At 46.5% G+C, this 10509-nt stretch overlaps 1 protein-coding gene across 2 annotated transcripts; it reads left to right on the top strand.

Moving 5' to 3' along the window:
* Positions 1 to 45: 45 nt before the first annotated feature.
* Positions 46 to 10305, top strand: LOC125014645. 2 transcript variants are annotated; one of them, XM_047595896.1, is made up of 9 exons: positions 46 to 548; positions 2290 to 2624; positions 5001 to 5186; positions 5282 to 6538; positions 6618 to 6678; positions 6778 to 6842; positions 7812 to 7866; positions 7969 to 8148; positions 9002 to 10305. In XM_047595896.1, the coding sequence occupies exons 2-9, from the start codon at positions 2474 to 2476 to the stop codon at positions 9717 to 9719; spliced, it is 2673 nt and encodes an 890-aa protein (XP_047451852.1). In that variant the 5' UTR covers positions 46 to 548; positions 2290 to 2473; the 3' UTR covers positions 9720 to 10305. The 2 variants fall into 2 exon arrangements, with proteins under 2 accessions (XP_047451852.1, XP_047451858.1); XM_047595902.1 differs by lacking the exon at positions 46 to 548 and adding an exon at positions 920 to 1185.
* Positions 10306 to 10509: the final 204 nt, after the last annotated feature.

Below are 10509 nucleotides of genomic sequence, written 5' to 3'. Positions count from 1 at the left end.
ATTTTTTATTTATATTGTTCTGATTTTATTTATTTATATTTTTAATTTATTTATTTTTATTTTTTATTTATATTGTTCTGATTTTATTTTTTATTTATTTATTTATATATTTATTTTACTAAAAAGGGGGAAATAATAAGTGTCCCCGCACCGTGAGTGGACCGGGACAGTTTGGACCCCACTTCTACACACAAACAAGACCGCACGCGCACACACACACACACGCACGCGGAGGAGGAGGAGGAGGAGGAGGAGGCGGGGACCTCCCTCTGCCCTCCTCGGTGACCGACCCGTCATCCTCGGGCTCGGGGAAGAGACGGATCACCTCCTCGGTCTCCGTCTGGTTCTTCTTCTTCTTCTTCGCCGCCGCTGAGGAGGAAGGAGGCGCGAGGGCAGAAGAAGATGAAGATGATGATGATGATGATGAGGAGGAAGGTGATGAAGATGGAGGGGCTTTAACAACATGGGGGAGATGTATAGTCTATATATAGGCTATGCCCCGGACTGCACCAACCTCCGGCCACCTGCCCTCCTCCTCCCGGTGCCCGGTAAGTCACGGAGGGGAGACGCGGGGTGGGGGGGGAGGGGGGGAGGTAACGGCGCGGTCCTCGTGGAGGTAGCCGCGACCAACGGCTAACGGCGCTAACTGACCCGTGAAAATGACTTTTGAGGTCTTGTGAGGTCGGGTTACCGTTCAGCCATGTTGCAGGGGATGGAGGAGGGAGGGGGGAGGGGGGAGGAAGGAGGGAGGTTTGGGCTCATGACACCTGCCCTTGTTCCCGGTAACCGGAGAACGGGGCATGTTGGAACCGACGGCGGGACTTTGTGACTCGGTGTGCAGGGGAGCCATGTTGCAGGTGGGGTAGCTAACAGCTCCGGGCTCCGGGGTGGAGGTGGTGGAGGTGGGGGAGGAGGAAGGGGAGGGAGGGGAGGAAGGGGGGTCTGACACCGACCGACCGACCGACCGACACCCCGACGCACCGACACCGGCGCGGGGGGAGGACGGGAGAAGAGGTCGAGGTGAACCCGGTGCCCGGTGCTTTTTCTTTTCCGCTCCTGCCGGATGCGGCGGAGGCGGCAGTCCGCGCGCTGTCGCCTAGAGACGGAGGTCGGCGACGGAGGCTGGAAGAGAACCGATAATGTCCTTTAATTTATTTAATTTATTTATTCATTAAAACCTTTAAGGTAGGCTTAGTTACTTACACGTTATTTTTAGTTATATTTTTATTATTATTATTTTATTATTTAATTTTATTTAATTTTACGTGTTTTTATTTTATTTTATTTTATTTTATTTTATTTTATTTTATTTTATTTTTTAATTTTAACTGCTTTCACCTTCTTTATTAAATTAAATCTTATATTTCTTTCTTTCGATTATCATGTATATATTTAATTATTTCACTGTAATGATCGTATTGTCATGATTTAAAGTGTTTTTATTTATTCGTATTGTTATATTGTTTTTTTCAAAATTTTAATTTGCATTATTTTTTTATTTATTTTTTTAAATTGTTTTTGTCTTATTATTATTATTATTATTTGTCCATTACATCTTGTATATTTTTTTATGTATGTTATTATTTATTTAATTTGTGTTAAATATTTTTCATTTAATTTATATTATATCATATTATTTCATTTTTAACGTTTTTAAATTATTATTTTTGCATTATTTGTGTATTTCTTTCTTTCTTTTATTTCTAGTTTTATTTATTTTATTTTGTAATGTTTTGGTTTTGTTATATAGTTTTTTATTTTTATATATTTTTGCATGATAATAGGTTTTTGTTTTCACATTGACATCTATTCTTATTTGTTTAATATTTTATCTTCATTTTTAAGTTGATTAAATTTGCGAAATAGAGTCATTATGTTAATATAATAATAATAATTTAATAATTTTATTAGTATTGTATTTATTTTTAACAGTTTTATCTTGTCTATGTATCCGTGCTGTTTTTTTTTTTGTTTGTTTTTTTATTATAAATAAATGAATAAAGTCAGCGATCGGACACCAACAGCTGGCGGAAGTCGATCATCGACGATTATTTATCATAATTATTGATCGTAACCGATGATCATTTGTCGGGACACGAGACGATTGGAGGGGGGGGGGTGTTACCATGGCGACGGTTGGAGTGATTTATTCCCTTATTATTGGGCCTCATCGTCCATTCAATTATTTATTCATTCACAGATTGTTCCTTTTCTCCTCCTCCTCCTCCTCCTCCTCCTCTTTCACCTCGTTTCCCTCCCCCCTTCCCTCCCCCTCTCTCTCTCTTCCAGGTCAGCAACAGCTCGGCGCCTGAAGAGCGAGTCCTCCCCCGTTTCCTCCCCCATGCTCTCCTCACCTCCACATGTTAAAAAACACACACTCGTCTTTTTTTAGCAACGCTGCTGCTGCTGCTGCTGCTGCTGCCCTCCTTCCTCCTCCTCCTCCTCCTCCTCCTCCTCCTCCTACACCAGAACGATGAAGCGTGGGTCGGGTGTGTTGCCCCCTCCCTCGGATGCAGCCAAACGTCCCACGCTCGCGGGTTCGAGTCCCTTCCCAGCAGCCACCTCTCTGTTCAGCCCCGACGTCAGCACCAAGATGGCGTCTGACCTGCTCATCAGGCTCTCAGGTAACTCTTGACTGAGGCTGAACCAACTTTTACACCAAAGAGAAGCTGGTGCTGGTTCAGCGCTTGACTGGTTCCAACCCGGTGCCTCCAAAGAACCGGGTTTTGCCAAGTCAGAGCCACGTCATCAGGTTAGCGTAAAACATGGAAGGAGCTTTGATGCGACCTGCTGGTTGAAGTTATAGCGTTCACTGTCCCTGTCTTGGTCTGTAAGTGTGGAACCAGTTTGTAACCGGCTTGGAACTGGTTTGGAACCAGTTTGTAACCGGTTTGGAATCTGTTTGTAACCGGCTTGGAACCAGTTTGGAACCAGTTTGGTGTGGAACCTGTTTGCAATCGGTTGAAAGCCAGTTTGGAACCAGTTTGGAACCGGTTTGGAATCTGTTTGGAACCGGTTGGGAAGCAGTTTGGAACTGGTTTGGAACCGGCTTGGAACTGGTTTGGAACCAGTTTGGTGTGGAACCTGTTTGCAATCGGTTGAAAGCCAGTTTGGAACCAGTTTGGAACCGGTTTGGAATCTGTTTGGAACCGGTTGGGAAGCAGTTTGGAACTGGTTTGGAACCGGCTTGGAACTGGTTTGGAACCAGTTTGGTGTGGAACCTGTTTGCAATCGGTTGAAAGCCAGTTTGGAACTGGTTTGGAACCGGCTTGGAACTGGTTTGGAACCAATTTGGTGTGGAACCTGTTTGCAATCGGTTGAAAGCCAGTTTGGAACTGGTTTGGAACCGGCTTGGAACTGGTTTGGAACCAGTTTGGTGTGGAACCTGTTTGCAATCGGTTGAAAACCAGTTTGGAACCAGTTTGGAACCGGCTTGGAACTGGTTTGGAACCAGTTTGGTGTGGAACCTGTTTGCAATCGGTTGAAAGCCAGTTTGGAACCAGTTTGGAACCGGTTTGGAATCTGTTTGGAACCGGTTGGGAAGCAGTTTGGAACTGGTTTGGAACCGGCTTGGAACCAGTTTGGAACTGGTTTGGAACCAGCTTGGTGTGGAACCTGTTTGCAATCGGTTGAAAACCAGTTTGGAACCGGGTTGGAACTGGTTTGGAACCAGTTTGGTGTGGAACCTGTTTCCAGGTTGAAAGCCAGTTTGGAACCAGTTTGTAACCGGTTTGGAATCTGTTTGGAACCGGTTGGGAAGCAGTTTGGAACCAGCTTGGAACTGGTTTGGAACCAGTTTGGTGTGGAACCTGTTTGCAATCGGTTGAAAGCCAGTTTGGAACCGGTTTGGAATCTGTTTGGAACTGGTTTGGAACCAGTTTGGTGTGGAACCTGTTTGCAATCGGTTGAAAGCCAGTTTGGAACCGGTTTGGAATCTGTTTGGAACTGGTTTGGAACCAGTTTGGTGTGGAACCTGTTTGCAATCGGTTGAAAACCAGTTTGGAACCGGCTTGGAACTGGTTTGGAACCAGTTTGGTGTGGAACCTGTTTGCAATCGGTTGAAAGCCAGTTTGGAACCAGTTTGGAACCGGTTTGGAATCTGTTTGGAACCGGTTGGGAAGCAGTTTGGAACTGGTTTGGAACCGGCTTGGAACCAGTTTGGAACTGGTTTGGAACCAGCTTGGTGTGGAACCTGTTTGCAATCGGTTGAAAACCAGTTTGGAACCGGCTTGGAACTGGTTTGGAACCAGTTTGGTGTGGAACCTGTTTGCAGGTTGAAAGCCAGTTTGGAACCAGTTTGGAACCGGTTTGGAATCTGTTTGGAACCGGTTGGGAAGCAGTTTGGAACTGGTTTGGAACCGGCTTGGAACTGGTTTGGAACCTGTTTGGAACCGGTTGGGAAGCAGTTTGGAACTGGTTTGGAACCGGCTTGGAACCAGTTTGGAACTGGTTTGGAACCAGCTTGGTGTGGAACCTGTTTGGAATCTGTTGGGACCAGTTTGTAACTGGTCTGGTTTGTAACCAGTTTGAAACCTGTATGGTTTGGAACCGGTTTGGCAGTTTGCAGTCTGTTTGGAAACAGTTTGGAACCGATTTGGCCGATGCTAGGTCAGACACTGGCTCCAGATCAGCCCTGGAACCTGTTTGGTGGAAAAGGGGTTTTAGAAGCGTCCCTGTAGGTTTCTGAGTTTCAGTTTTATCAAAGCTTAAGAGTTCAGATTTGAGCAACTTTGATGATTAACAAACTGTGATGGTTAACATTTTATTAACTACCTAAAATGACTGAAACCATCCTTGGAAAAATTATTTGACGTTCACTTTAGTGTTTTAGTTTTAGGTTCCAAGTCCCGCCCACTAACATGGAGGGGGTGGAGCCTATGACCCGTACTGCAGCCTCCAGCCACCAGGAGGAGCTGTACTTGCTCTGTCTTCACTTTAGAGGAGCTGTCCTGGTGTCCTTTGTTATTTACTGACTATGATTCCCCCCCCCGTCTCTTCAGAGGCCACCCAGAAGGCCCAGATGCATCCTGGGAGCCGAGAGGAGGCGGAGCAGCAGGACGAGCCGGGCCTCGCCCTCTCACCGGACGGACCCGGGGCGAGTCCAGAGCCGCCGTCGCTGACGCACACTCCTGACGGCGACGCCGCCACCGACACGCTGGCCTCAGACCTGCTCAGGAAGTTGGCAGGTAGATGTTTCAACAGATTCATTCAAAGTTCATTCCATGATGTTTGCTGTGGGTCCAAATACATCGTCATAAGACACATTTCCCACCGATCACAGAGCGGCAGGAAGTGACCGGCCACGTACCGAGGCTGAAGGAAGAAGAAGAGCGGATGGAAATCGACACGATGGCGAAGAATCAACCAGCCGCAGAGAAGACGGCCTCATGCGCCTCAAACAAGGTCAACCATGTCTTCACTGTGAAAGCAGAAGGGTCTCAGGGTCTCACTGGGAACAAGACGGCCGAGCAGTTTGAGCCAGGAGCCAAAATGGTGGACAGATGTCTTCTTGGCGTTAAACTAGAAGACGCATTTTGCAGCAGAGCTTGTCAGCCTGGATCTAAGATGACGGACAGCGGCGTTTCTGCAGTCGGCAAGTTTCAGCTTCCAGTGAAAATGGAGGATTGTGGAGTCTATGGAGCCAAAATGGCTGACCACCATCTAACTGGGATCAAGATGGAGGACCAGCTTCTCTTTAAAGCAAATGTTGCAGAGCAGCCATTCTCCAGAGTCAACGTGAGCCACAAGTTCTTCTCTGGAGTTAAGATCGAGGACCAGTTTCCTTCAGGGGGTAAGAAAGAAGACCACTTACCTTCAGGGGCCAAGATGGTGGTCCAGTTTCCTACAGGGGTCAAGACAGAGGACCATTTACCTTCAGGGGCCAAGATGGTGGTCCAGTTTCCTACAGGGGTCAAGATGGAGGACCACTTACCTTCAGGGGCCAAGATGGTGGTCCAGTTTCCTACAGGGGTCAAGACAGAGGAGCATTTACCTTCAGGGGGTAAGATGATGGTCCAGTTTCCTACAGGGGCCAAGATGGAAGACTGGCTTCGTTCAGGGGCCAAAATAGAGAACCAGTTAGTTTCGGCAGTTAAGAAGGAGAACCAGTTTCCTTCAGGGGTGAAGCTGGAGAACCAGTTTCCTTCCAGGGTGAAGTTGGAGAACCAATTTCCTTCAGGCGCCAGGATGGAGGACATGTTTTGTTTAGGGGCCAAAATGGAGGGCCAGTTTCCTTCAGCGATTAAGCTGGAGAACAAGTTTCCTTCAGGGGTCAAGATGGAGGACAGGTTTTGTTTAGGGGCCAAGATGGAGGAACAGTTTCCTGCCGGGGTCAAGGCGGAGAACCAGCCTGTCTCTGGAGTCAACACAACGGCTCAGATTTTCTCTGCGGGGAAGACGGACGAGCAGCTTTACTTCAAAACCAAGATGGAAGACCAGTTCGCCTCCGGAGCCAAGATGGCCGACCAGTGTCTCCGAGCGGTGCTGTGGCAGGACATGTCGGTGAACCTGGCGTCCACGCTGCTGCACCAGCTCTCAGGTGAGCGACCGCGCACTTTACGACTTCACCCAGATAAAGACGTGGTGGTGAAGATGCTGAACTTTCTTTGTGCCTCCAGAGCGAGTCAGTAAATCCAACAACCCGCTGACAGAGAGGGCGACTCCGCCCACCAGAAGCAGGTAGACTTCAGTCATCGCGTCGACTCTTTGACCTCTGGCCTCACCCTGTTCTCACCATCTCTTGTTTGTGTGTGTTGTTTGTGTGCCTTCCCTCTGTAGTCCTGTTCTGAAAGTGGACCAACTCCGTTCCTCCCCATGTTTGAGCCCCCAGGAACCTCCACATGGTAACATTTTAAAATAAAGGCTTTAGCATCACCATTAGCATTGCTAACGCACACTTAGCAGGATGTTTAGTATTAGTTTGGAGGTCTGTATGTGCAGAAAACGACTGATGGAAAGCAACGCTGCCATGTTAGCCATTAGCATGTGTATTAGCATCGCTATTAGCATGTCCTTAGCATTTCTATTAACATTGCTAACACACACTTAGTGCAGAATATGTAGCTTTAGAGGTTTATATGTGTAGAAAACAGCTGATGGAGAGCAGAGCTGCCATGCTAGCCATTAGCATTTAGATTAGCACTTCTGTTAGCATCATAATGAGTATTGCTAACACCCTCTTAGAGCAGAACATTTGTTTTAGAGATCTGGCTATTAGCTCTGCCATTAGCATGACAATTAGCACTTACATTAGCATTTCCGTTGGTATTGCTATGAGCATTGCTAACACCGACTTAGACCATAACGTTTGGCTTTAGACGTCTGTATGTGCATGAACAGGCTGATGGAAAGCAACGTTGCCACTTTAGCCATTAGCATTTTCATTAGCACCGCTATTAGCATGTCCTTAGCATTTCTATTAACGTTGCTAACACACACTTAGTGCAGAATATTTAGCTTTAGAGGTCTATATGTGTAGAAAACAGCTGATGGAGAGCAGCGCTGCCATGCTATCCATTAGCATTTAGATTAGCACTTCCGTTAGCATCGTCATGAGCATTGCTAACACCCACTTAGAGCAGAACATTTAGTTTTAGAAGTGTATATGAACAGAAACAAACTGATGGAAAGCGGCGCTGCTTTGCTGGCCATTAGCTCTACCATTAGCATGACAATTAGCATTCACATTAGCATTGCGATGAGCATTGCTAATTATTAGTGTTTATTTTATTAGTTCAAATAAAATGTTTTGTTTTTATTACTTGAATTGTTGATCAGAATAATAAACGTCCTTTTGTTTTCTTTCCACACAGAAACGCTAACCGGCCTCCGCCGAGATCAAACCGTGGGATGTTCTTACTTCTTCAGGTAACAAACGTGTTGGTATCAGATGCTCAGGTTGGACGTGACGCGATTAAAGCTCAGAACGGCGCCATCTGCCTGTGGAAACCTTCTCTGTCCGTCCTCCAGGTGCCACGTGTGCGGCTTTGAGACGGACGGCCACGCCCTCTTTCAGGGTCACATGACGGAGCACCGCCAGTGGGAGCGCGACTCCTTCTCGCTGCACTGCTGCCTGTGTGACCTCTCGACCAATCAGGAGGCGGAGATGAGGGCTCACGTCGTCACCCACGGCGACGCGTTACAGACGAGGTGGGCGCGTTTATAATTTATAATGGGAATTTTATGCTAATGTTAGCTACTTAGCTAATGCTAGCATGCTAACATTAGCATGCTAGCATTAGCACTCAAGAGTAATTTATTGTTTTAATGTGAGAACATAACAAAACTTTAGGTGGTAGCTCTTGGCTTAAATAGTACAAATGTAAAAACATTAGAATAAACCCTATAAAAAAAATTATAATAAAATAAAAAAAAAAAAATAAAATAAAAAAAATAGATATATTATTATTTTTATTTGTTAATTGTGTTGTTATTATTTTATTATTCTGTTTTCACTGTTTTGACATTATTATTTGTGAATTTGCATTGTAATTTTCATTATTTAATTTTTAATTGTTTATTTTTATTGATTTTTTAATTGTTTTTTGTTTTTTAAAATTGACGTTATTCTTTTTAAAAATATTTTTCCTTCGTTTTTGATTTAATCAAATTTGCATTTTTGAATTCTAATAACAGTCATTTTATTTGTATTTATTTTCAAACATTTCGTGGAAACATATGTGTGTAAGTGGTTTATATGAAGGACATTTTATTGTTATCTATAACATTAAGAGATTCAAGAGTCATTATTTTAATCACAACAGCTTCAAGAATAATCCAAAAAAAAAAGCCATTAAATATGAAGCAAAAAAACAATTCTGTTAATTATCTATTTAGAAACGTTGATAATTATGATAATTACGAGGAGCCTCAGACTTGTTTTGTCCTTTGATGATTTAAAGAACAGTCATGAAAGGATTTATATCCGAATGCACTAGTGTACCTAATGTTTTGGCAGGTATCTTCAGCGTGTGCTCTCTCTCTCTATCCTTTAAACCCCCAGATGCCCCATTACCCTCCCCCCCGCCGCCGCCGCCGCCGCCGCCGCCGCCGCCCCCGGCAGTCTCTCTCCGGCAGTTGCCGCGGCAACCCAGCCTCCGAAGAGCCCCCCTGAGCACCACTGCCGCATCTGCCAGAGGTCGTTTCCCGGGCAACAGGAGCTGCTGGTCCACTTCCAGGGTCATCGCCAGGGCAACCAGTACCGGTGCGACCGGTGCGGCCACCTGACGCGCACGGCCAACAAGCTGGTGGAGCACGTCCGCGTGCACACGGGCGAGCGGCCGTTCACCTGCGACCTCTGCCCGTACAGCGCCAAGCGGCGGGACAGTCTGAGGCTGCACCGCCGGGTCAAGCACGTCGCCCCCGGCAACGGCGACGTGCACACGCACCGGTCGTACGCGCACGCCGACGGCAGCGGCGGCCAGAGGGCGGGCAGGCTGGTGCAGCAGCAGCGGCGGCGGCTGCACACCTCCTCCACGACACCTCCCTCCTCCTCCTCCTCCTGCTCCTCCTCCTCCTCGTCCTCACTTCCTCCTCTACACCCGTCTCTCTCCGACAGGACGGGGTGGAGGGATCTGTCTCCTCTGCTCCCCATCACCACACTCATCTCTCTGAAACCTCGCTCACCTTCATCCTCCTCCTCCTCCTCCTCCTCCTCCTCCTCCTCCTCCAGCAGCAAACACTCCTTCCTCGATTATTTAGGTCTGAAAACTTCTTTGTGAATGTGTTTTTCTCCTTCTCCTTCCCCTCATCTTCTCCTTAGACCTCGTTTTCTTCTCATCTGCTCTCTTTCTTTGTTTGGTAACTGTTAGCTGGGAGGCTAGGAAGAGCTACTGTTAGCTGGAAGGCTAGCAAGAGCTACTGTTAGCTGGGAGGCTAGGAGAGCTACTGTTATCTGGGGGGCTAGGAGGAGTTGGATTTAGCTGGGAGGCTAGGAAGCGCTACCTTTAGATGAGGGACTAAAATGCTAAGAAGAGCAACTATTAGCTGGGTGGCTAGAAAGAGCTACCACTAGTTGGGTGGCTAAGAAGCACTAGTATTAGCTTGGAGGCTAACAACAGCTACTATTAGCTGGGAGGCTAAGAAGAGCTAGAATTAGCTTGGAGGCCAAGAAGGGCTTCTATTAGGTTGGAGGCTAACAAGAGTTTCTATTAGCCGGGGAGCTAGGAACGGCTACTATTAGCTCGGAGGCTAAGAAGAGCTGGTATTAGCTTGGATGCTAACAAATAGCTACTTTTAGCTGGGAAGCTAATGAGAGTTACTATTAGCTGGGAGGCCAAGAAGGGCTAGTATTAGCTTGGAGGCTAATAGGAGTTTCTATTAGCTGGGAAGTTAGGAAGAGCTACTATTAGCTTGGAGGCTAACAAGAGCTACTTTTAGCTGGGAAGCTAGGAACAGCTACTATTAGCTCGGAGGCTAAGAAGAGCTACTATTAGCTGGGAAGCTAGGAAGAGCTACTATTAGCTTGGAGGCTAACAAGAGCTACTTTTAGCTGGGAAGCTAGGAACAGCT

This window comes from Mugil cephalus, chromosome 1 (genome assembly GCF_022458985.1).
Source record: "Mugil cephalus isolate CIBA_MC_2020 chromosome 1, CIBA_Mcephalus_1.1, whole genome shotgun sequence".
Lineage (NCBI taxonomy): Eukaryota > Metazoa > Chordata > Actinopteri > Mugiliformes > Mugilidae > Mugil > Mugil cephalus.
The sequence above is the reverse complement of the archived record's forward strand: the minus strand, read 5'-3'. Positions and strand labels throughout refer to the sequence as shown.